The sequence below is a fragment of the Bos indicus x Bos taurus genome, chromosome 2 (genome assembly GCF_003369695.1).
Source record: "Bos indicus x Bos taurus breed Angus x Brahman F1 hybrid chromosome 2, Bos_hybrid_MaternalHap_v2.0, whole genome shotgun sequence".
NCBI lineage: Eukaryota > Metazoa > Chordata > Mammalia > Artiodactyla > Bovidae > Bos > Bos indicus x Bos taurus.
In genome coordinates this window covers 127,333,627-127,360,591 of record NC_040077.1, presented here as the reverse complement: position 1 = coordinate 127,360,591, position 26,965 = coordinate 127,333,627, and the positions used below count along the sequence as shown (strand labels likewise).

The window sequence follows — 26,965 nt, the reverse complement described above, 5'->3', positions numbered from 1 at the left end:
GGAGCCCAAAAAAATAAAGTCTGCCAGTGTTTTCACTGTTTCCCCATCTATTTACCGCGAAGTGATGGGACCAGATGCCATAATCTTAGTTTTCTGAATGTTGAGGTTTTAGCCAACTTTTTACTCTCCTCTCTCACATTTGATAGTACTGTTAACTTTAAAAAGTAAACTGCAAGAACAATGCTCATTGGACATATATCCTTGCAGGGTACTTTTCTAAATATATTGCTTTCAGTCTTAACTCAGAACAAAAAAGCAAGCAGCTTTGGATTTCGCCTTGATAATCCCATGGACAGAGGAGCCTGGTAGGCGTGCAGGCCATGGGGTCGCTAAAAGTTGGACACAACTGAGCGACTTCACTTTCACTTTTCACTTTCCTGCATTGGAGAAGGAAATGGCAACCTACTCCAGTGTTCTTGCCTGGAGAATCCCAGGGACAGGGGACCCTGGTGAGCTGCCATCTATGGGGTCGCACAGAGCCAGACACGACTGAAGTGACTGAGCATTAGCATAGGTTTCTACAGAATTAAAAAATGAAACAAATATAGCTGGAGATGTCATTATACATTAATGAAAGGAATGCTAAATTCAACAAGAAGGCAGAAAGATTCTATGAGAAATCTACAGCTGAAATTAACTTAGAAAGAGGGAACAGCTGTCTAATCTCCTTCAGGAACTGTTTTGACTGCCAAATTGTACCAGTTAATCAGGACACCCTTTTATAACTTGTAAAGATGTGTCCTACAAATGACTGTATTTTCATACTTACATATTTATTAACTTGTTTCAGAAAAATCTTGTCTTGGATTTGTTTTAGGTGTGTACTTAATGTGTGTACTCTGCTAGGCTTAAAATTCTTAGATACAAACCCAAGTCATCATCATCATGATGACTTGAAATTTCTCATGTTTGACTTGACCTAGAGTTCAACTCGGAGAAGGCAATGGCACCCCACTCCAGTACTCTTGCCTGGAAAATCCCATGGACGGAGGAGCCTGGTAGGCTGCAGTCCATGGGGTCGCACAGAGTCGGACATGACTGAAGCGACTTAGCAGCAGCAGCAGGGTTCAACTTGGGAACTTCAGATGCTAAATTGGCACTAATTCTTCTTGTAAGCTATGGTAGGTAGTGAAAGAAAGGCAATAGAAATTCCTACTGGAAATTCACCTTAACTTTCCCCATCCCCTCATCCGCCCAGAGCAGTCAGTTAACAAGTTCTTGCCTCTCTCATATTCTACTCCATGGCCCAGGTACATGTATGGGACAAGTATGGACAGTAAGAGACTGATTCTCCAATGGCATTTTGTAAATATGCCATCCTTCAAAATGCAAATATTCCTTGGAAGAATGTAAGTTAAAATACTTGGTCAAAGAATTATTACAATATATATAATACAATCCATTTTTTTAAGGCTAACTGGAATTCTAACCTTATTCCAATTGGTTTTAGGATATTTGATTTTAGTAGTAATTATACATACACACACGGGAAACACAAGACAGAAGACTGTGTGTCCCATGAAAGTGAAGATTATTTATTCCATGTCATGTGAATAAAAACATTAACTAGGATTCAGATCAGTAAATTGGGCAATGCTTACAGATAAACGAGTAGGAAAATATGATTTAGCTAATGATGGACATATAGATGGCTATATAAGTGCTATTAATAAAGGTATATTCAATGTACTGTGAATAGGGAAATTGTAACACTATGGTACATTCATACAATTAAAGAATGAGATAGATCTACAATGAAGAGATGCTCTTATCTATATAAAGAGGGGTTTGTCCAGGCATAAAAAAAAAATCTAGGATGTATATCATACTATTTACAGTGATTGCCTCTGGAGAATGGGAACAGAGTGGTAATTTTACTTAGAGTAATTTTTTAACTTAATTTGACACAAATGCACACCCATGCAGCCCAATCTTATCAATAGTAATGAAATGAGTTTTTTGTTCTCCAGTATTTTCAAAGAAACATTTAATACATTTCAACTAAGGGAAAAGGAAGTGAGGGAAAAATTAATAGGTTTCATAGACATGATACTGACCTGGGTTTAAAAGACAAAAAGGATTTCTACAGAGGAGAAAAGCACTCCTAAGAGCCAACCAAAAATCAGATGTCAGTATGATCTTTGAAGGTGACTGGGTGCATGATTAAAGTCACTAATTCAAACAGGCAATACTGTAATAAGCTCAGTATAGGAAAGGTTCATTTTGAAGTACTGAGGCAAGCATTGCAAACTGGAATTCAAAAAATTGCTAATCCTGTTAGTAGATGATAGTTAAAGGCAGAATGGAGGAAACTGGCAACAGAGGTTAAAGGAGTAGGCCAAGGATAGAATCCAACAGTGAGCAAAGGACAGAGAGCCACTGCAGACAATAGAAGAGGTCAAAGACAAATGTATAGCAATCTGCCTGAATGACAGAAAAATTTGAGAAAGGACTCCATAAGGAAATAGTGAAAAGTGAGCCCTCATAAGAACAAGTTTTATTTCACTAGGTAAACTTGATGTTTCAGCAAAGAAAACCAAAGGACAGCATGCTGTAGTTAGTTCAGTAAGCTAGACTTCTCTAGGGAAAAAAAAAAAAGCAAAGTATTACAGACCTGAGGGCTTTCCTCGTGGCTCAGAGGTCAAGAACCCACCTGCCAATGCAGGTGACATGGGTTCCATCTCTGGGTTGGCAAGATCCCCTGGAGAAGGAAATGGCAACCTACTCCAGTATTCTTGCCTGGGAAATCCCATGGACAACGGAGCCTGGTGGGCTACATACAGTCCATGGGGTCATAAAAGAGTTGGACGTGACTTAGTGACTAAACAATAGTATTACAGACCTGAACCTAACATCTAGGGCTGTGCTTTTCATAAGCACGGTAGCCATCTACCATATGTGACTAGCTACCAGTTGAAATGTGGCTAGGGCAAACTGAGGTGTGCTTTGAGTGTAAAATACACACGGAATCACACCACCTTACCAAAAAAAGGTAGGAAATCACCTCTTTTTACATTAAATGTTGAAATATTTTTAAATATACTGGGATAAAAAATGAATGGACCTCTTTAATCTTTTTCACTGAGGCTCTCCTTTATATTGGACAGCACTGAATCTAGTCTCTTGGTACAATTTCTCACTGTCAGCACCTGCTTGCTATTTGTTCACAGTTCATGACATGGTTTATCACACCTAGGCAACTGCATCCCACTTACATAAAGACAGTCTGGGAATACGCAGTTATCTTTTGTTATAAAGCTTAGAAGAGACTGAACATGGTAGTCATGGCCACACCCAAACAAGGTCAAGTTAAAGACTGACAGGACTTCATGGGATGATTATGAAAAAATGGAGCAAGTATATTCTTTTCAGCATTAGGAGTTAGGAGTATTAGTCGCTCAGTAGTGTCTAACTCTTGGACTTGACCCCATGGACTATAGCCCACCAGGCTTTTTTGCCCACAGAATTCTCCAGGCAAGAATACTAGAGTGGCTAGCCATATCCTTCTTCAGGGGATCTTCCCTACCCAGGGATCCAACCCAGGTCTCCTGAATTACAGGCAGATTCTTTATCATCTGAGCCACCAGGAAAGCCCTCTTTTCAGCATACTTGGTAGTAAAAAGAAAATAAGCCAAGATATTTGGGTCATGGTGGAGAGTTCTGACAAAATGTGGTCCACTGGAGAAGGGAATGGCAAACCACTTCAGTATTCTTGCCTTGAGAACCCTATGAACAGTATGAAAAGGTAAAAAGATATCACACTGAAAGATGAACTCCCCAGGTCCATAAGTGCCCAATATGCTATTGGAGAAGAGCAGAGAAATAGCTCCAGGAGGAATGAGGAGGCTGAGCCAAAGCAAAAACAATACCCAGTTGTGGGTGGGTCTGGTGGTGGAAGTCAAGTCTGATGCTGTAAAGAACAATATTGCATAGGAACCTGGAATTTTAAGTCCATGAATCAAGGTAAATTGGAAGCGGTCAAACAGGAAATGGCAAGAGTGAATATTGACATTTTAGCAATCCGTGAACTAAAATGGACTGAAATGGGCAAATTTAATTCAGATGATCACTGTATCTACTACTGTGGGCAAGAATCCCTTAAAAGAAATGGAGTAGCCCTCAAAGTCAACAAGAGACCAAAATGCAATACTTGGGTACAACCTCAAAAACGACAGAATGATCTTTGTTCGTTTCCAAAGCAAACCATTCAATATCACAGTAACCCAAGTCTATGGCCCAACCACTAATGCCGAAGAAGCTGAACAGTTCTATGAAGACCTACAAGACCTTCTACAAGAAGTAGAATTTCTACAAGACCTTTAGAACTAACACCAAAAAAAGATGTCCTTTTCATCATAGGGAACTAGAAGGCAAAAGTAGGAAGAGATACCTGGAGTTAACAGGCGAGTTTGGCCTTGGAGTACAAAATGAAGCAGGGCAAAGGCTAACAGAGTTTTTGCCAAGAGAACACACTGGTCATAGCAAACACACTATTCCAACAACACAAGTACACATGAATACCACCAGATGGTCAATACTGAAATCAGATTGATTATATTCTTTGCAGTCAAACACGGAGAGGCTCTGTACAATCAGCAAAAACAAGACCAGGAGCTGACTTTAGCTCAGATCATGAATTCTTTATTGCAAAAGCTGACTTTAGCTCAGATCATGAACTCTTTATTGCAAAATTCAGACTTAAATTGAAGAAAGTAGGAAAAACCACTAGACCATTCAGGTATGACCTAAATCAAATCTTAGATTATACAGTGGAAGTGACAAATAGATTTAACAAATTAGATCTGATAGAGTGCCTGAAGAACTAGGGACAGAGGTTCCTAACATTGTACAGGTGGTGGTGATCAAAACCATCACCAAGAAATGTAAAAAGGCAAAATGGTTGTCTGAAGAGGCCTTAAAAATAGTGGAGAAGAGAGAGAACCTAAAGGCAAAGGAGAAAAGGAAAGATATATCCATCTGAATGCAGAGTTCCAAAGAATAGCAAGGAGAGATAAGAAAGCCTTCCTAAGTGAACAATACACAGAATACACAGAACTATATAAAAAAGATCTTCATGACCCAGATAACCACGATGGTGTGATCACTCACCTAGAGCCAGACATCCTGGAATGTGAAGCAAGTGGGCCTTAAGAAGCATCACTACGAACAAAACTAGTGGAGCTGATGGAATTCCAGCTATTTCAGGTCCTAAAAGATGATGCTGTTACAAGTGCTGTACTCAATATGCCGGCAAATTTGGAAAACTCAGCGGTGGCCACAGGACTGGAAAAGGGCAGTTTTCATTCCAAACCAAAAGAAAAGCAATGCCAAAGATTGTTCAAACTACCACACAATTGCACTCATTTCACATGCTAGCAAAGTAACGCTTAGAATCTTTCTCCATGCTAGGCTTCATCAGTACGTGAACTGTGAACTTGGAGATGTTCAAGCTGGATTTAGAAAAGGCAGAGGAACCAGAGATCAAATGGCCAACATCCAATGGATCATAGAAGCAGCAAAAGAATTCCAGACAAAGATCTATTTATGTTTCATTGGCTACGCCAAAGACTTTGACTGTGTGGATCACAGCAAACTGTGGAAAATTCTTAAAGAGATGGCAATACCATTCCCTGGTACTCCCACCTTACCTGCCTGCTGAGAAATCAGTATGCAGGTCACGAATCAACAGTTAGAATTGAACATGGAACAACGGACTGATTGAAAATTGGCAAAGTACTACATCAAGGCTGTATATTGTTGCCCTGTTTAACTTATATGCATAGTACATCATGTGAAATGCCAGGGTGGATGAAGCACAAGTTGGAATCAAGATTTCCAGGAGAAATATCAGTAACCTCAGATATGCAAATGACACCATCCTTAGGCAGCAAAGAGGAACTAAAGAGCCTCTTGATGAAGGTGAAGAGTGAAAAAGCTGGCTTAAAACTCAACATTCAAAAACCTAAGATCATGGGTTGGGAAGATCCCCTGGAGAAGGGCATGGCAACCCACTCCAGTATTCTTGCCTGAATAATCCCATGGACAGAGGGGCCTGGTGGGCTACAGTCCATAGGTCACAAAGAGTAAGACATGACTGAAGCAACTAAGCACAGCACAAGATCATGGCATCTAGTCCCATCACTTCATGGCAAACAAGTGGGGAAACAATGGAAACAGTGACAGACTTTATTTTCTTGGGCTCCAAAATCACTGCAGATGGTGACTGCAGCCATTAAATTAAAAGACACTTGCTCCTTGAAAAGTTATGACCAACCTAGACAGCATACTAAAAAGCAGAGACATTACTTTGCCAACAAAGGTCTGTCTAGTCAAAGCTATGGTTTTCCAGTAGTCATGTATGGATGTGAGAGTTGGACCATAAAGGCTCAGCACTGAAGAATTGATGCTTTTGAACTGTGGTGTTGGAGAGGACACTTCAGAGTCTCTTGGACTGCAAGATCAAACCAGTCAATCCTACAGGAAATCAATTCTGAATATTCACTGGAAGCACTGATGCTGAAGCTGAAGCTCCAATACTGGCCACCTAATGTGAAGAACTGACTCACTGGAAAAGACCCTGCTGCTGGGAAAGATTGAAGGTAGAAGGGGACAACAGAGGACCAGATGGTTGGATGACATCACCGACTCAATGAACATGAGTTTGAGCAAGTTCTGGGAGATGCTGAAGGACAGGGAAGCCTGGCATGCTGCAGCCCACGGGGTCGCAAAAGGTCGGACAAGACTAAGCGACTGAACAAGGCTGAAAGGTAAGATCACTGCAGAAGGAAACTCAGAAGTGGCACACGTCCATAGTAACAGATTTGGCTAATCTGTTATATAGGAGGATTGGTTAAAGAGGTTACATGACTTGTATACTTAGCTATTAAAGGCTGTATTTGAACACAAATCACAATCAAAGCAGGTGCCTTTCTGTCACCAGCTAAGTGAAGGTGAAAAGTATCGTAGCATTTTGTCATCAGTTCATTGCAAAAGTTTCCCTTACAAAGAATACCTTGGGGAGTTCTGTAACCTTGCTAAGGATATACCAACAAATTATACTAACTGGGTGTTCATGTTATCCACATTTTTAAAAAATTACAAACCCTAAAACCAATCCTGTTTTCTTATACTTTGATGTAACTAGGCCAGTCTATTGATATTCTCAGGTCTCCTTAGAATATAAATGAACCTACTATTTAAACTCTCATGAATTAGAAGCAAATTACCCTCCCAATAACCACTGTTAAACTAAGTGGAAAAGAAACATTTTTTTTCACCCAGAAAAACTTTCTCCCAGGAAATTCCTTGTTCACATCAAGTGCTGCTGGCTTAAAGGATGAGAATGTGACCAAGACTACCTAAAAGATAGTAACAAATTTGATGTCCAGGGACATATATACCCAAGTCTTTGCACATTTACATTTTTAATAGGGTCAAATTTAACAGCAGCTCTTATCCAATACAATATTCTACACAGAAATATTTATTATCTGCACTTTGCAATAAATTAAAATTCAGTTCTAGGCTCCCAGTTCAAGATGGCAGACTAGGATGTACGCTCATCTCTTCCTGCAAGAGCATCAAAATCACAACTAGCTGTTGACCAACCATTGACAGGAGGATGGTGGTACCCACCAAAAAGATACCCCATATCAAAGACAAAGAAGCCACAGCGAGATGGTAGGAGGGGCGCAATCACGATAAACTCCGTACCTGCCAGGTGGGTGACCCACAAACTGGAGAACAGTAATACTGAATTAGTTCTCCCACTGTTGTGAAGGTTCTGGACCACACCTCAGACTTTCCAGGCTGAGGATCCAACAAAGGGACTGGGAATCCCTAGGAAATCTGGCCTTGAAGGGGATCTGATTACAGGATTTCCACAGGACTGGGGAAACAGACTGCAATCTTGGAGGGCACAAACAAAATGTTGCATGCACCAAGACCCAGAGAAAAGGAGCAGTGACCCAAAAGGAGAGCTGAACCAAAACCACCTTGGTTGGGAGGGTGTCCTGCAGAGATGTGAGTCAGCAGGGGCTCACCACAAGAACAGGGGTACTGGCAGCAGCAGTTCAGAAAGTTACCCCTTGGCATAAGCCCTCTTGGAGGTTGCCATTAATCCAAAGAGCCCTAACAGGGAGGAAGTCCAACCTCGGGTCAACCAATAACTGTATTAAAGCTTTACTGTGCAAGAAGGCCCTGCCCACCACACTAAGACCATTTTTTCCCACGCCAGTCCCTCTCATCAGGAAGCTTACTCAAGCCTCTTAGCCTCCTCCAGCAGGCAGACAGAAGCATGAAGAACCACAGTTTCACAAGAGCTAGAACAAAAACCACATTATTCAAAGTTAATCAGCATGAAAAAGCAGTTATATCCCAGAGGAAGGGACAAGATAAAACCCAAGAAAAACCACTAAATAAAGTGGATAGGCAACCTTCCAAAAAAAAAAAAGAATAATGATACTGAAAATGACCCAGGATCTTGAGAAAACAATGAAGATGCAAAAAAAAAAAAGAAAAGAAACACTTACCAAGGACCAAAAAGAATTAAAGAACAAACAGTGAATAATGTGCTAGAAGGAATCAATAGAATAACTGAGGCAGAAGAACGGATAAATGACCTGGAGGACAGAATGGTGGAAATCACTGCCACAGAACAGAATATAGAAAAAAAGAATGAAAAAGAATGAAGACAGCCTAAGAGACCCTCTGGGACATTAAATGCACCAACATTTGCATTATAGGGGTCCCAGAAGGAGAGATAGTACCTAAAAAAATATAGTAACTGAAAACTTCCCAAACAAGGGAAAGGGAATAGTCAACCAAGTTCAGGAAGCACAAACAGTCTCAGGCAGGATAAACCCGAGGAGGAGCATACCAATACCATGACATAGTAATCAAATGGACAAAACTTAATGACAGCGATAAAGTATTAAAAACTTTATTGTTTTTAATAAAGTATCAAAAAACAACAAATAACATACAAGAGAACTCCTCAGGTTATCAGCTGATTTCTCAACAGACACTCTACAAGCCAAAAAGGAATGGCAAGATATATTTATCAAGTGATGAAAGGGTAGAAGCTACAACCAAGAATACGTCTACCTGGCAAGACTCTCATTCAGATTTGATGGAGCAGCTTTCCAGACAAGCAAAAGAGAATTCAGAACCACTAAAACAGCTTTATAACAAATGCTAAAGGAAGTTCTCTAGGCAGGAAACAAACAAATAAAAAAGACCTACAGAAAATAAACCCAAAACAATTAAGAAATTGGTAACTGGATCATACATATCGATAATTACCTTAAATGTAAATGGATTAAACACATCAACCAACCAGACTGGCCGGATGGATGAAAACACATGTATGCACTTTCACTTATCTCATCACTTTGACTCCCTCAAACTGTATGAATTATTTTATATTGTTAATCATGTTCCCATTATGACTTACAATTGTAATCATCTTTTACTTTTTGTCTGGCTATTGATTGTGAAACTGATAAACACCTTTATTACCGTAATTATGTAACTAGTACTCCCTAATACATTGTATCACCAAAAAAATTCACTTCCTCAGTCATTCTAGTCAACTTCCAAAATAGTCAAAAGCACACACGGGGCTAGTGGCTGTCTTAACGGAATGTGCACGTAAATACTGGATAGCACAGCTTTAGTTAATACAGTATTACATCCCACTTGAGGATCTCCACTATCTTTTTAAATTTAAATTTAATTGAATTGAATTTTAATTTAAATTTAAATTCAAACATTTATGCAATTAGTCAAATGCTTGGAGAGACCATCTAAAAATGGCTTAAATCTTTCTAGTTCTGGTATCCACTACTATAATAACAGGAGAAATTACAAAAGTCTGTAGCTAATGTTTAAACCAACTGTCCAGATCTTGAGTGTAACACTCATTTTTTTTACATGCTTAGTTAAGTTCCTTCTCAGCTATAGTAAGAAGCATTCAAGAATTTCAAATCAATGAATATTTATTAAAACATGATAGAAAAAAACAAATGCAACTAAAGCCTCTGTTTTCTAGCTCACTGAGCAACTCCACTTCAACCTCTGAGTTTCCTGCCCTGATGCTCAGTTCAGGACAACATTATGCTAATATTAAGTCTTTAAGGCCAAACTTTTCAGATTTTAATGAGTATCTACATCAACGGGAAACACAGTTGTGATTCAATTTCTAATTCAGATCTGGGGTAGAAACTTGAGGTTCAACATTTCTCACGAACTCCCAGGTGAGGTCACTGAGCCCTATGGTATCAATCCATGGATTTGGATCTGGGAACAGGAAGGTTTTAAAGGAGATACTACCTCATTCTTCTTCATTAAATAAAAACCCATTATGTAAAATATACACAATCAAGAGAGACTAAAATAATAAAAACAAATTTATTAACAAAATGTTTACAACACAAACAGTTCAATTACTGTTTGCTTTTAAAAATTTCACTTCTACATAACATCCATATTATATAAAACATCTAGAAGTGTAAATATACAAGAATCCCACCTGTGTGTAACCTGCGGTCCATTTGTGCTATCTCCCATCTGTAAGAGAAATCTAAATCATTATTTAAATTAAGTATTTACATATTTTTGTGTTGTCATTTGTAATTGCAAAACCACCACTAAATGGTTCACAAGAATGGAATAATGCTAGAAACACAAACTTGCAAAAAAAAAAGTGCATTTCAGGCAACCTTAGCTGTTGGCTTTTTTTAGACAGGTATCCATAGTCCATACGGACTTTTCTTCTTATCTATTTTTGGGTATCCTGAAGAATTCTCTTCAGCAATAGCTTTAGCTGATTTCTGAAGCATAGGCTTTGCTACAGAATTCTGAAAGAAAACAAATTCTTAAGTCAGCTTCCCAAACACATATATTATATATTTAAAATATCACATTAAATAAAAGACACCAACCAAATGCAAAGCCATGGACCTCACTTGCAACTTGATTCCATCAAACTGTTAAGTCAAGACACTAGTAGGGGAAATCAGATACGTGCAAAGCATACTGCAATAGGGAGATATTAAGATAGTTTTGAAATTTTATTAAGCCTTTAGCTGATTATTCTAATCATAGGATATTCTGAGATTTTAAAATATTACAACAATCAAAAAGGACAAAGGGAACAGTTAAAAGGGGAAAACGCTGAAACTGAGAATGTGCATATTAGAGTAGGAACCTATTGGTCACTTGTGAGGACCACACACACAAAAAAGTATTAAAAATTCTATTTAGTGGCTTAGTAGCCCTCATATGTTCTTGCCTGGAGAATCCCAGGGATGGGGGAGCCTGGTGGGCTGCCGTCTACGGGGTCACACAGATTCGGACACGACTGAAGCAACTTAGCAGCCGCAGCAGTGACAGAAATACATTCCAAGTCTAGTTTTTGAGTGATCAATGCTTAGATATACTTACGTTAGAGCTAAAAGTGATGCTTTTTTGCTGATAAGACTTTTCATTGGCATTTTTTGTTCCGTCTTCTGTTAACGTGTCTGATAGCTAGACAGGTAAAAGAAAGTAAATTTGAGAAGTGATACCCTTGTAGGTATAAAAAGCAGTCCAATTGTATTATAAATGTACTTGTAGAGACATAAATCAAGTTTGATCTAACCAATCAACATCCTAAAATAACAGTACTTTTGTTAAGTTTTTCCCATAAAATTGATTCAATGATTTAAGACACCTTTCTCCATAAAGCAGTATTGTTATGTATCCCTCTGATCTAAATTCAAGTAACTATGAAAATAAAATCATACCAAAATATACCTAGTTGCAAAAGAACTAAGGCATTTGCCCATCCAGTTGGGTACCTAATCACCTGAAAAATCAACTCAACTCTTATTTGTCCACCACTAATGCTTAGGCAAACCCACATCTGAGTCTGCATGATAGGAGATAACCCATTGTTCTTATGTTAACTGAGTGTATCAATTCCTCATTATTGTAAACTTTTAAAGCTATGCATTTTATGCTGCACATTTCTGGAGAATTATAATAAACTTATCTGCAAATGAAGCAGGCCTCTTCTTCTGTAATCTCTCAAAACATCTGGAATATATTGCATATATTATGAAAGGGACATCTGTATCAGATGCCCCGCCATTACAAAGTACACTTTCATTTAAAAATTGTCTTTAGTATCTTATCCAAATGGTGCTTGTCCCAAATTCTAGCATGCATCGGAATCTACCAACAAAAAACTAAGCTTTCAAGTGTCAACATAGACTTCAAATTAGTTTAACCTCTGATGCTTTTGCGCATGTATCAATTACCAACAGACTTTCTTCATCAATGTCTGGAGACCACATTCATGATTTCTATAAGACAGAAATAAAGCAGATAAACTATACTGTATGTTGAGTACAGAATCTGTGGGAACATAACCCTGCAAATGAGAATTACAGATACTCTATAAAAAACTAGCTAGAAAAACTTGGTAACTACAAAGACATCAAAGTGCCAGCTACAATTACGGAAGTAATCAGGATTATGGCAATTGAAAATAAAGGTCATTAGTCTCCCACTTTCATGGGAAAGACCCTATCTAATATTATCAGGTCTGTTATTTAAATTATATTAGCTAGCCATTCCAAGAAACAGTCTAGGGTAAATGAAATAAAAATGGATAATCAGCTCTTTCTGGTAGTAGTCTTCTGAAGAGCTTCTTTATTTTAATATTAAGTTTAAGTTTAGAGATGAAGTTTGAGATTATTTTTAAAATAAACAAAATACTTACCTCAGACTTTGCACCATTAGTCAGTACAGCTGTTTCCTGGTTTCTTTCTTTAGATACACGAACACTTCTGAGACTAGCTGGCAAGTCAAAGTTGGCTGTTCCTAATGCTTTTGCTGCATTGGCTTTGGCTATTTCTAACAGCTCCATTCGATCTACAAAAAGAAACACAAAATGTTCGTTTATCCGGTATCATTTCTCCAAAAAAACTCAAAATCAAAGTGTTCTTACACTAGTAACATAAAGATATTTAAACAGTATCTCCACGTATAAAATATATTTCTATTTATGGAAAGAGAATTCTACCTCTTTTGTTTAGAAAAGTAAGCTTCCCTCAATAATCAAAGGAAAGGAAAGGTGAAGTCGCTCAGTCGTGTCTGACTCTTTGCGACCCCATGGACTGTAGCCTACCAGGCTCCTCTGTCCATGGGATTTTCCAGGCAATAGTACTGGAGTGGATTGCCATTTCCTTCTCCAGGGGATCTTCCCGACCCAGGGATCGAACCCAGGTCTCCCTCATTATAGACAGACGCTTTACCGTCTGAGCCACCAATAATCAAAGCTTGGTCAATAAATCAGTAGCATTTTGAGAGCTGGTCCACCCAGAACTGCCCTCCACCGAGCCATTTAACGCACGGTGTTAAGCCCTAAGGGGAAAGAAAGTGATCCATTTTAAAACTGGGTGCCAACCGTACCGGAGTCTTAACTATTAACCCGCTGGGGTCCTTCCTCTTTCCCCGAAGGCCTCTCCAAAGACTCACCTTTCTCGCTCAAGCGAAAGGGGGTTGGGCTCCGCGACCTGCTCCGGGATCGCCCCCTCCAGCTTCTGCGCTCCTCGGGGTAGACGGTGCGGCCGAAGCCGTAGTAGCGGCGGCCTCGCGCGATGGCGTAGGCACTCCGGTAATACAAGCGGCCGCGGGAGCGGCTGCGGGACCGGTAGGACCTCCGAGTGGAGCCGGAGTGCCTCTCCCGGTACCGGCGGCTGCGGGAACGCGAGTGGCTCCGCGAGTAAGAGCGCGAGTAGCGCCGGTACCTCCTCTGGTGGCGCCTTCGGGAGCGAGACCTGGAGCGGCTCCTCCGCCCGGCCGGGCTGCGGCTCCGGGACCACGACCGGCTCCGGGACCACGACCGGCTCGAGACGCTGGAACGGGACGGAGAGCGGCTCCCGGAGGCCGACGACGGCTGGCTGCATGAGCCCGACCGCGAGGACGAGGGCGAGGCCTTGGGCGGCGAACCCGACCACAGGTCGTTCACGTAACTGGACATCTCGGCCGGCAGCTAACTCTTCTACGAGTATCCCTTGCCAGAAACTCAGTTCCTAAAAACAAACGAGAAAAGAAAAAAAGGTTAAGTTCCGGAAGTGAGTTGCAAGGGCGGCCCCAGGTCGAGGAGAAAATTAACCTCCTGGCCTCTAGGCAGTGGCGCCGCCTGCGGCCGGCCTTCCCGCCCGGCCACCCTCCATCCCCCACCCGCGGGGCTCACACAGGCCCGGGAACACACACGTCTTGAGGTACTGACGGGGGCACCCTGTCACCAGAAGACCCACCACAGGCCGTCGATGCCTCACTCAATGAGAGAAAGGCCCAACGCACGCCTTCCTGGAGAAGCTAAGGACGAAGAGGTTGTCACTGTTCTTCCCCAAACGATTACCGAAACCCTCCAGATCAGACGTCCCGACAAGATTTGAACAGGGCGACGGCAGACGCGTCTAAAATACCAGGAGCTGGCGCTCGGCGCGTGCGCAGAGACGTTGCGTGGTGGGCGTGGCTCTTCTCGTCCAACTGGCGCTCTCCTCTCTGCCCGCCCAGCCCCACCCTCCGCCTCGCCCATTGGCCTCTGGGATGCGCATGCGCGGGCACGCCTTCGCGCCATCCGGATATCAGCCGCTGGTTGTTTGGGTTTTCCGCTGTACGTGGGGCAAAATGAGGCAGCATCGTGCGGGATACACTAGTCGCTGGGGCTTGATGCCCGGCCGTTGACTGGGGCGTGGTCTCCTTTTCTGGGAAGCTGCAGGCTCGGGCTGTGCCTCCCGGGACCCTTATTGGCCACTTCCTCCTGACCCGTGTCCGGAAGGTGGGCCGCCCTCCTGAGACGTCACGGAAAGCGTGTCATTGCATGCATTGTCTTAGTAAATGTGTCTTGGCTAGAAAAAGTAAGAAAGGTAAAAACAGACTGCAGAGATACCCATAGCTGACCTTTAATTTACTGAAGGTTCAGAATGACGTCTGAGATTATTCCAGTTATAATTTTGGTGCTAGGGATTAAACACTGATGACTTTTATTTCCAAGAATGTATAAGTAGGATACATTTTAGACATCAGTTTAGTCGCTCAGTCGTGTCCGACTCTGCGACCCCATGGACTGCAGCATGCCAGACCTCCCTGTCCACCAACTCCTGAAGTTCATTCAAACTCATGTCCATTGAGTCGGTAATGCCATCCAGCCATCTCATCTTCTGTCCTCTTCTCCTCCCACCTTCAATCTTTACCAACATCGGGGTTTTTTCCAGTGAGTCAGTTCTTCACATCAGGTGGCCAGAGTATTGGAGCTTCAGCTTCAGCATCAGTCCTTCGATGAATATTCAGGACTGATCTCCTTTAGGATGCACTGGTTGGATCTCCTTGCAGTCCAAGGAACTCTCAAGAGTCTTCCCCAACACCACACTTCAAAAGCATCAATTCTTTGGCTCTCAGCTTTCGTTACAGTCCAACTCTCACATCTGTACATGACTACTGGAAAAACCATAGCTTTGACTAGATGAACCTTTGTTGGCAAAGGAATGTCTCTGCTTTTTAACATGCTATCTAGGTTGGTCATAGCTGTCCTTCCAAGGAATAAGCATCTTTTAATTTCATGGCTGCAATCACCATCTGCAGTGATTTTGGAGCCCAGAAAACTAAAGTCTGACACTGTTTCCAGTGTTTCCCCTCTATTTGCCATGAAGTGATGGGACCAGATGCCATGATCTTCGTTTTCTGAATGTTGAGCTTTAAGCCAACTTTTTCACTCTCCTCTTTCACTTTCATCAGGAGGCTCTTTAGTTCTTCTTCACTTTCTGCCATAAGGGTGGTGTCATTTGCATATCTGAGGTTATTGATATTTCTCCCAGCAATCTTGATTCCAGCTTGAGCTTCATCCAGTCCAGCATTTCTCATGATGTACTCTGCATAGAAGTTAAATAAGCAGGGTGACAATATACAGCCTTGATGTACTCCTTTCCTGATTTGGAACCAGTCTGTTGTTCCATGTCCAGTTTCCTGACCTGCATACAGATTTCTCATGAGGCAGGTCAGGTGGTCTGGTATTCCCATCTCTTTCAGAATTTTCCACAGTTGATTGTGATCCACACAGTCAAAGGCTTTGGCATAGTCAATAAAGCAGAAATAGATGTTTTTCTGGAACTCTCTTGCTTTTTTGATGATCCAGCAGATGTTGGCCATTTGACGTCTGGTTCCTCTGCCTTTTCTAAAACCAGCTTGAACATCTTGAAGTTCTTGGTTCACGTTTTGTTGAAGCCTGGCTTGGAGAATTTTGAGCATTACTTTACTAGCGTGTGAGATGAGTGCAAGGAGATCCAACCAGTCCATTCTAAAAGAGATCAGTCCTGGGTATTCTTTGGAAGGAATGATGCTAAAGCTGAAACTCCAGTACTTTGGCCACCTCATGCAAAGAGTTGACTCATTGGAAAAGACTCTGATGCTGGGAGGGATTGGGGGCAGGAGGAGAAGGGGATGACAGAGGATGAGATGGCTGGATGGCATCACCGACTCGATGGACATGAGTTTGAGTGAACTCCGGGAGTTGGTGATGGACAGGGAGGCCGGCGTGCTGCAATTCATGGGTCGCAAAGAGTCGGACATGACTGAGTGACTGAACTGACTGACTGACTGACTGAGATGAGTGCAATTGTGCGGTAGTTTGAGCATTCTTTGAAATTGGATTTCTTTGGTATGGAATGAAAACTGACCTTTTCCAGTCCTGTGGCCACTGCTGAGTTTTCCAAATTTGTTGGCATATTGAGTGCAGCAGACTGACCCAGACTTCCCTGTGAGTGTCCAGGAGTCTCCTGTGGAGGCGTGGGTCGGTGATGGCCTCCTGCAGGGCTGAGGGCACTGAGTGTAGCAGTACATGCATGGGATGTTTTGAAGGAGGTCACCTTTATCTTCATTACCTCCACCATAGTTTGGCCCCAGGTAAATAGCAGGGAGGGAACACAGCTCTACTCATCAGTGGAAAATTGGATTAAAGATTTACTAAGCATGGCCCCGCCCATCAGAACAAGACCTAGGTTCCCCATCATTTAGTCTCTCCCATCAGGAAGCTTCCATAAGCCTCTTATCCTTCTCCATCAGAGGGCAGACAGACTGAAAACCACAATCACAGAAAGCTAACCAGTCTAATCACATGGAACACAGCTTGTCTAACTCAATGAAACTATGAGCCATGCGGTGCAGGGCCACCCAAGACGGGCGGGTCATGGTGGAGATGTCTGACAGAATGTGGTCCACTGGAGAAGGGAATGGCAAACCACTTCAGTATTCTTACCTTGAGAACCCCATGAAAAGGCAAAAAAGATAGGACTCTGAAAGATTACCCCCCAGGTGTGTAGGTACCAAATATGCTACTGGAGATCAGTGGAGAAATAACTCCAGAAAGAATGAAGAGACGGAGCCAAAGCAAAAACAACACCCAGTTGTGGATGTGACTGGTGATGGAAGCAAGGTCTGATGCTAAAGACTAATACTGCAAAGGAACCTGGAATGTTAGGTCCATGAATCAAGGCAAATTGGAAGTGGTCAAACAGGAGATGGCAAGAGTGAACATCAACATTTTAGGAATCAGCGAACTAAAATGAACTGGAATAGGTGAATTTAACTCAGATGACCATTTTAGACATATTAATTGTTAATAATAAGGATTTCCCTGTAGCTCAAGTGGTAAAGAAGCTGCCTGTGATGCAGGAGAACAGGGTTCAATCCCTGGGTCAGGAAGATCCTCTGGAGAAGGCAATGGCAATCCATTCCAGTATTTTTGCCTGGAGAATTCCATGGACAGGGAAGCCTGGTGGTCTACAGTTCATTGGGTCACAGAGTCAGACACGACTGAGTGACTGTCTCACACACACATGCACACACACACACATTGTTAATAAGCATGACAGTTGCCTTAAAATAAGTTTTCATCCAATGAATTTACCACTTCTGTAAGGAGGAGTATTTAGCTGCTTTGCAAGTCAAGGGTGAGATTTTTACAAAGGCCACTGTTTTTGGAGGGAAGATGCAAAATCACATCCTGCATTATATAGGGTAGCCCAATCTAATCAGAGGAGAGACTCAAAGCAAGAGAAAAATTCCACCCTTCATTGCTGCTTCTGAAATGTTATGGAATATCTGCAAGGACTCAGAGAGGTCTGTGGGAACTAAGGATGGTTCCCTGCTGGCAGCACCAAGGAACTAGAGTTCTTTGTCCTACAATCTCAGAACCGAATTCCTTCAATACCTAACTGAGCAAGATGTTGGGGATTTGCCCCTAGGTCTCCTGAAAGAATGCACTGGCAGCCCTGTTGACACCTTGACTTTAGACCAGCGACCCATCTCACAGAACTGTTAATAAATTGGGGTTGGCACCCCACTCCAGTACTCTTGCCTGGAAAAATCCCACAGACGGAGGAGCCTGATAGGCTTCAGTCCATGGGGTCGCTAAGAGTCGGACACAACTGAGCGACTTTACTTTCACTTTTCACTTTCATGCATTGGAGAAGGAAATGGCAACCCACTCCAGTGTTCTTGCCTGGAGAATCCCAGGGACAGGGGAGCCTGGTGGGCTACAGTCTATGGGGTCGCACAGAGTTGGACACGACTGAAGCAACTTAGCAGCAGCAGCAGCAGCAGCAAGACACTATTAAGACTTTATTTTCTTGGGCTGCAAAAATCACTTCAGATGGTGACAGCAGCCATGAAATTAAAAGACGCTTGCTCCTTGGAAGAAAAACTGTGATTGCCTAAATAGCATATTAAAAAGCAGACATTACTTTGCCAACAAAGATCCATCCAGTCAAAGCTATGGTTTTTCCAGTAGTCATGTATGGATGTGAGAGTTGGACCATAATGAAGTCTGAGCACTGAAGAATTGATATTTTGAACTGTGGTGTTGGAGAAGACTCTTGACCAGAGTTCCTTGGACTGCAAGGAGATCAAACTAGTCCATCCTAAAGGAAATCAGTCCTGAATATTCATTGGAAGGACTGATGATGAAGCTCCAATCCTTTGGCCACCTGATGCAAAGAGCCAACTCATTAGAAAAGACCCTGTTGCTGGGAAAGAATGAAGGCAGGAGGAGAAGAGGAAAACAGAGGCTGAGACGGTTGGATGGCATTGCTGACTCAGTGGAATGAGTTTGAGCAAGGTCCAGGAGATGGTGAAGGATAGGGAAGCCTGGCATGCTGCAGTCCATAGGGTCGCAAAGAGTAGGGCACGACTGAGCGATTGAACAACAACACCAAGAAGACACTAAGTTTGTGGCTATTTGTTACTGAAGCAGTAGAAAGCTAATACACTCACTAAAGTTTTATAGCGTTTATCCATACACATCTTACACTTGCCTTGCTAGGTGTATTCTAAGATATTTTGATGATATTTGTGGATCCTGAATAGGATCCTTTTTGTTAAGTGTTTTTGTTTTATGTGTTTGAAAGGTACACAACATCTAGCTGAGTTAGGTGAATAACACCTAGGGCAGTTTTTATACCCAACATTTAAGATTGTTTTCATTTAATAGGTAAATTCAACCTATTTACATTTATCAGAATAACTGCATTATCGACCTTATCTCTTCCATTGGAGCCCATTGTTTATTTTACTTTGCCTTTTTCACTTTTTCCTATTTTATTTTGCCAACCTGATCAAGTCTGTCTTCCTCACACTGATTGTGATGCTCACATTGTGGAGGTTCTGCAATATTTCATCATACCATTAATGACTTACTAGTTAAATCATTAATCATTAATTTTCATTTAATAGAAAAAGATAACTATCTTTTTCTCCCTATGAAAGATATATAAACCCCATTTCTCCTTCCACAAATATTTACAGAATGTTCATTATATTAGATACTATTGGATATGTTAAGAAAAATTAAGTACCGAAATTAAATTTTTTCATTAATTTTAATACAGCTGATTTTGTAACAAGGAATGAAATCCAAAGATCTATAATGTAAAAGCTAATAATACATTTCCTATAAGTATCAGTTCATTTCATTTACTCAGTCGTGTCCGACTCTTTGCGACCCCATGAATCGCAGAACGCCAGGCCTCCCTGTCCATCACCAACTCCCGGAGTTGACTCAAACTCATGTCCATCGAGTCAGTAATGCCATCCAGCCATCTCATCCTCTGTCATCCCCTTCTCCTCCTGCCCCCAATCCCTCCTAGCGTCGGAGTTTTTTCCAACGAGTCAACTCTTCGCATGAGGTGGCCAAAGTACTGGAGTTTCAGCTTCAGCATCTTTCTTTCCAAAGAACACCCAGGACTGATCTCCTTTAGAATGGACTGGTTGAATCTCTTTGCAGTCCAAGGGACTCTCAAGAGTCTTCTCCAACACCACAGTTCAAAAGCATCAATTCTTTGGCACTCAGCTTTCTTCACAATCCAACTCTCACATCCATACATGACTACTGGAAAAACCATAGCCTTACCTAGACGGACCTTTGTTGGCAAAGTAATGTCTTTACTTTTTAATATGTTATCTAGAGTAACCATAACTTTCCTTCCAAGGAGTGTCTTTTAATTTCATGGCTTCAATCACTATCTGCAGTGATTTTTGGACCCCCTCAAAAAAATCATGGCACTTTCTGCCATAAGGGTGGTGTCATCTGCATATCTGACGTTATTGATACTTCTCCCGGCAATCTTGATTCCAGCTTGTGCTTCCTCCAGCCCAGCGTTTCTCATGATGTACTCTGCATATAAGTTAAATAAGCAGGGTGACAATATACAGCCTTGACGTACTCCTTTTCCTATTTGGAACCAGTCTGTTGTTCCATGTCCAGTTCTAACTGTTGCTTCCTGACCTGCATATAGGTTTCTCAAGAGGCAGGTCAGGTGGTCTAGTATTCCCATCTCTTTCAGAATTTTCCACAGTTGATTGTGATCCACACAGTCAAAGGCTTTGGCATAGTCAATAAAGCAGAAATAGATGTTTTTCTGGAACTCTCTTGCTTTTTCAATGATCCAGCGGATGTTGGCAATTTGATCTCTGGTTCCTCTGCCTTTTCTAAAACCAGCTTGAACATCTGGAAGTTCACTGTTCATGTATTGCTGAAGCCTGGCTTGGAGAATTTTGAGCATTACTTTACTAGCATGTGAGATGAGTGAAATTGTGCGGTAGTTGGAGCATTCTTTGGCATTGCCTTTCTTTGGGATTGGAATGAAAACTGACCTTTTCCAGTCCTGTGGCCACTGCTGAGTTTTCCAAATTTGCTGGCATATTGAGTGCAGCACTTTCACAGCATCATCTTTCAGGATTTGGAATAGCTCAACTGGAATTCCATCACCTCCACTAGCTTTCTTTGTTTGTAGTGATGCTTTCTAAGGTCCACTTGACTTCACATTCCAGGATGTCTGGCTCTAGGTCAGTGATCACACCATCATGATTATCTGATTCATGAAGATCTTTTTTGTACAGTTCTTCTGTATATTCTTGCCACCTCTTCTTAAAATCTTCTGCTTCTGTTAGATTCATACCATTTCTGTCCTTTATCGAGCCCATCTTTGCATGAAGTGTTCCCTTGGTGTCTCTAATTTTCTTGAGGAGATCGCTAGTCCTTCCCGTTCTGTTGTTTTCCTCTATTTCTTTGCACTGATCGCTGAGGAAGGCTTTCTTATCGCTCCTTGCTATTCTTTGGAACTCTGCGTTCAGATGCTTATATCTTTGGAATCCTATGAAAGAGGGCCGCAGTCTTTTCCCCATAACTAAGAAAAAATGTTAACATATTCAAACTCTGTCAAATACAATATGCTATTTTTTGTGACTATGGTCTCTTTCTAAACAAACTGATTTGAAATTTGCTTTTATAATCAGTATCCTTTAAGATAAACCATATAGACGTAATTTATTTCTAATCAGCTATCTAATATTCCACAGGCTAGAAGGGCCAGAAATTAATCTATGCCTTATTCATGGACATTCATGTTGTATATAGTTTTTCCACCACTAAAAACTATGTCTTGGACCCAAAGTCAGATTCCAAAAATGTCAGAGCAGTTGCAGAGCAGAGCTTCTCCACTGGATCCTAATACATGGTTTCAGGGTCAACAGAGCCAGGATACAAACTGGAGTAGCTGATTGCAATGAAAACCCAGCACTAGTCAAAGAATTACTTCCGAAACACCTGAGGTAGTAGCTCAGCGGGTAAGCTTAGCTCTCTCAAACAGAGACAGGATAAGATGAGCTTGCAACTATGGAGCTCATCTAGAGGGTGAGAGTTGTGAAGAGGGAAATGGAGCTCTGAGTAATCCTGACACAGAAGACATACTCATTTATCTTAGAGATGAGTTGAGATGAGACATCCCTGTTATTAGAGCTGCTTTAGAACCATTAGCTATAGTCAAGGCAGTTAACACAAAGATCAATAAACTCCAGTCTGATGTGACATCCCTGTCTTCCAGGATCTCCCAAAGAACTTCTGCCATTGGTTCCTACATTACCCCAGGTGAGCTCGCCCTTAATTGCCTGTGATTACTGAGCCACATATAACTAGGCTGTTATTCCTACTATTCCTCCCGATGACTGTTTTTTGAATTGGCAATTCTGGCATGAAAATACCGGGCTTCAATGCTATTTAGGAGACACCCCTTGATGTAGCAATTTAACACTTCCGTATCCTGCCGTGAGAATGTTACCTGCAGTATCACCGTGGAAGCTGACCACCGTGGCCCCATTGCAGCCACCATTAAGAGGTGTTAAGAAGTCTCCTGTACATGTTATTTGGCTTTTGGGTTAGGGCCAGGGAAAGCAAGCAAACAGCACACAGATCCAGATGTGTACCTCCCAGTGTCATTCCCAATAACCCAGAAAGGTATAATTCCTGGTGGTGTTATTACAAGATAAAGACTGATCTGTGCCTCTGCCTAACTAAGAATGTGACATTTGTGTCCATGCCTAATGGCCACCTCTATTGCTCACTTGAGGACTGTTCTACTCTGCACAGCAATAGAACTCTTCAGTGCACAGTTTTGCTCAGTCAAGTGCTGTTCCTGAATCAGATGAGCTGTCTCGGCCATACTCACCTGAACACCAGAGGAACCATAACTAATCCATATCTGTGGATTATGTTTCAAGGCCTGCACAAAGAATCTGACTTCAGTAAAGGCACAGTAAGAGGCAATGTAATAACGAGAATGTCAACAGGTCAAGAATAGAAAAAGGAGAAATACTGCACAAGGCTACTATATAGATACTGTAAGAGATTTCCTTTTCAAACATTACATGTCTTGCAATCTACTCTGTGTCCTGCTCCCTCAAGTCCTTCACAGCCTTTATTGACCATACTCAAGTTTTTGCAGCTTTGGTTCAACAATAACATAATCACAGATATTGTCTCATGAGACTCAGCACATGTCTTGCCCTATATAAAGATGATCTATTCTGTCCTCAGCCTAACAACAGGTGACCTTTATTTCAAGTTACAAAGCAGTGCAACTGTGATGTTTTACCAGCAGAACAGGATCTTTTACAGCAAACTGCCTCCAAATAGGCAAAGGACCACACATCAGCCGGTTTGGCCAACTATGCTCTGAGAAGCTAGGACTGGCTACTGCCCCATGTTCAACAACCATTTCACCAAACCCTATTAATGAATAAGTCTTTACTGGGAGACTTCCTCTGAGACCTTATAGCAAGCTTTCATGTGCTGGATACTTTGTATTATGTAACTGGACCTAAATCTGAATTCTCTGGAATGTCCTGTGCATCTCATGATGAGTCCACCTACTTGAATATTTCTTCATGACACACTGGATTACTTTCATTTCCTTCTCTCAATTCACCAGCCTGGCTTTGTAGGATAGTATACATTACAATGCTTGCAACTTCACTAGGAGCCAGGGTCACACTTTGAGCCCCTTTAACTACTGGTACTTTTAATGTTATATGATAAAGTCTCAAAAGTGGGATTTCTGGATTAAAAGTTCTGTGTAATTATAATATATAAGTTAATATATCGCCATATAGTTTTCAAAAAGCAACAATGTCTGAAAGAAACCCTTTCTGATCCCCCAGACCAGTTAATTTTCCCCATTATAGGTTTATCCTGTTTTCCTGTGCCTGATATTTGTAGCACTTCTCACAATTGTAATAAAATTTTAATTCATTTTGTAATATGTCATTTTCCTGCTAGAATATAAACTACATAAGTACAGGCTTGTTTCCACTGTATCCCAATATTCCAGACACCATATTGCACATGTAGAGCACTCAGTTGATGTTTACTGAATAAACAAATGAAATAGCCTCTCAAATAAATCTTGAAGGGCAGGCAGAGGGAAAGGAGAGGAAGTATGTATTTGTTAATTTATCTATGTATATATGTATGCTTTGGCCATGCTGCAGCTTGTGGGATCTTAGTTCCCCAACCAGATCAAACCCAGGCCCATGGCAATGAAAGCACAATGTCCTAACCACTGGACCACTAGGGAATTCCCAGGAAAGGAAGGGAATTTTTTTTTTTTTTTTTGCTGTGCCACATGGCATGCAGGATCCTGGTTTCCCTAGTCCCCCAGGTTTCAGCTAGGGGTTGAACACACACACACACACACACACACACACACACCCAGTATGGGGTCTTAACCACTGGACTGCCAGGAAGTACTGGGAATATTTTAGACATGAACAAAGTTCTTAGCAAAATGTTGGAAACAGAATTGCCCATTTTATAATTTGGGGACAGAAAATAAACCAGCATGGCTAGAGCAAAGAGTTTGTGGTGGGGAATTCTGGAAGATAAAGCTGCAGAGTTAGGGCACATTATGGGGAACCATGAATGTGAACATTGTCAAGCAACAGGGGCCTACTTTGTCAGAAACAGGTAGATTGAGGAGGGGCAGAAGATATTAAAGATCTGAAGAGGAAGAAGAAGGTCCATTGTAGTCTTTTACATTGAAATGACTAGATAGAGCAGGACAGCTAGGTGTTACTTGAAATTAGTCAACATGAGTTCAAAAGGAGACCAGTTAGTATCACTTTTTTTCTCCAAGATCTGCTGTCTTACCATAGAGATTTTCAGTATTTAAATGAATGAAAAATAAAGTGAGTTAATACTGAATTTATGTTGCGTGCCCCAAAAGAAATGCTTTATGCCAGATTTTTGGGGGGAGTGGGGGGGATGGCGTGCCTAGAGACATGTGGGATCTTAGTTCCCTGACCAGGAATTGAACTCAGCAGTGAATGTGACAACTCCTAAACACTGGACGACCAGGGAATTCCCAAGGCAGATATACTTTTATCTGAACCACTTATTTTAGAGAATTAGGTCCTATGTAGCGTTGCATAAAATTAACATGGATAATGAGAGAATGTTATGAAATTTGTAAAATAAAAAGTTCAAACATTAATAAGTTTAATAAACAATCTGGCAGAGCTTCTACTTTTTTTTTTTTAACAGTAAATATGTTGTCATAAAGACTGCTTGTTACAACTAAAATTATGTGCTTCATGAAATTTTAGCTAGGATACACTACTAGTCTCAAGATTTCTGTACTTCCCTTTTTGAAGTCTGTTTGGTGTTCCAGCAGAATGACCAGCCCCATGAGCCTGGCAGTGCTTGTGATCAGACTTGGAGACCAAGGGCAGGACCCTGCAGCCGCTCGGTTGCAGGACACGGGGATGGACACTCTGCAGCAGTGTTTAAATGCTCTTCTGTAACGAATGCCCAGCTCTGTGCATTGACTGCAGATGCATCCCAGTGTTACATCTTTCTTTTCTATTGCTGTTTGTCTCATTTTGTTTAGATAGATGGTCAGAATGAACTCCATTCCTTAATAAAAGCATAAAACAATTTAGTCACTGAATATGGCTGTATGTAGGTTATTACTGTGGGGAAACTTGGTTCGGCCAAAGTATTGTTTTTGTGAAAAACTCTGACAGATCAAGATCTTTAATGTTTCCATAACACTTAAACAAAATTAAAAATGAATGAGCTACCCATTTACCAAGATTTCACTTACATTAATATAGCTGCACATATGAAATTTGAGTGTAAATTTATTTTTCCAAGATTTTTAAATGATGAACACTATTTGAAAGAAAGAGAACCAATCTATTGATTATTTACAACTGATAATACAATTTCATTTCATGGATTTTTTCCCCCTATACAGTACATAAAACAATTAATATGAAGCCACCCACAAAACATGATGGGGGTGTCTTCCTCACTACCCTTGACTTCTTTTTTTTAAATATAAACTTATTTATTTTAATTGGAGGTTAATTACTTTACAATATTGTATTGGTTTTGCCATACATCAACATGAATCCGCCACGGGTATACACGTGTTCCCCATCCTGAACCCCCCTCCCACCTCCCTCCCTGTACCATCCCTCTGGGTCATCCCAGTGCACCAGCCCCAAGCATCCTGTATCATGCATCGAACCTGGACTGGCGATTCGTTTCATATATGATATTATACATGTTTCAATGCCATTCTCCCAAATCATCTCACCCTCTCCCTCTCCCACAGAGTCCAAAAAACTACCCTTCACTTTCTAAGATGATATCACTCATAGTGATTTAAATCAGACTGGGTGGCTTAAACCACAGAAATGAATTTGTTCACAGTTCTGGAAGCTAGGCGTCCAAGAGCATGGTGTTAGCTGGGTTGGTTTTGTGAGACATCTCTTCCTAGCTTGCAGATGGTTGCCTTCTCACTGTATAGTCACATGGCTTTTTCTCTGTGCACATCTGTCCCTTCCTCTTTTTAATAATGACATCAGTCCTATTAGAGTCCCACTGTTGTGACCTCACTTAACTTTAATAATTTCCCTAAAGGCTCTGTTTCCAAATATAGTCATAATGGGGGTTAGGGCTACACAGGGGGTGGGCATAGAGACACAATTCAGTCCATAACAATAGTTATTAACAGACATTATAAAATTGTAATGGATCAGATATCAGTGGACTTGCCCTGGTTACAGTGGTTAAGAA

General features: G+C 41.4%; 1 protein-coding gene across 3 annotated transcripts; it reads right to left on the bottom strand.

Annotated features, from left to right (window-relative positions):
* Positions 1-10,391: 10,391 nt before the first annotated feature.
* RSRP1 (arginine and serine rich protein 1) lies at positions 10,392-14,650 on the bottom strand. Of its 3 annotated transcripts, none has more exons than XR_003507163.1 (5): positions 14,414-14,650; positions 13,525-14,081; positions 12,767-12,918; positions 11,446-12,347; positions 10,392-10,859 (listed from the first exon to the last, which is right to left on the bottom strand). XR_003507163.1 is itself a non-coding variant. In XM_027520084.1 (5 exons), exons 2-5 carry the CDS (start codon positions 14,027-14,029, stop codon positions 10,740-10,742), a joined length of 861 nt encoding a protein of 286 aa, XP_027375885.1. In that variant the 5' UTR covers positions 14,030-14,081; positions 14,414-14,542; the 3' UTR covers positions 10,392-10,739. The 3 variants fall into 3 exon arrangements, 2 of the variants coding, with proteins under 2 accessions (XP_027375885.1, XP_027375877.1); XM_027520084.1 differs by having other exon boundaries at positions 11,446-11,529; positions 14,414-14,542; XM_027520076.1 differs by having other exon boundaries at positions 11,446-11,529; positions 14,310-14,512.
* Between the last annotated feature and the right edge of the window lie 12,315 nt (positions 14,651-26,965).

What these genes read in the sequence shown, in the direction of transcription:
- RSRP1 (XM_027520084.1), bottom strand. Translation starts at nt 14,029, where the DNA reads ATGTCCAGTTACGTGAACGACCTGTGGTCGGGTTCGCCGCCCAAGGCC. An exon ending in CTTTCGCTTGAGCGAGAAAG is followed by an intron (nt 12,919 to 13,524) that starts GTGAGTCTTTGG and finishes TTCTTTTTGTAG; the next exon opens with ATCGAATGGAGCTGTTAGAA. An exon ending in GCATCACTTTTAGCTCTAAC is followed by an intron (nt 10,860 to 11,445) that starts GTAAGTATATCT and finishes GTTTTCTTTCAG; the next exon opens with AATTCTGTAGCAAAGCCTAT.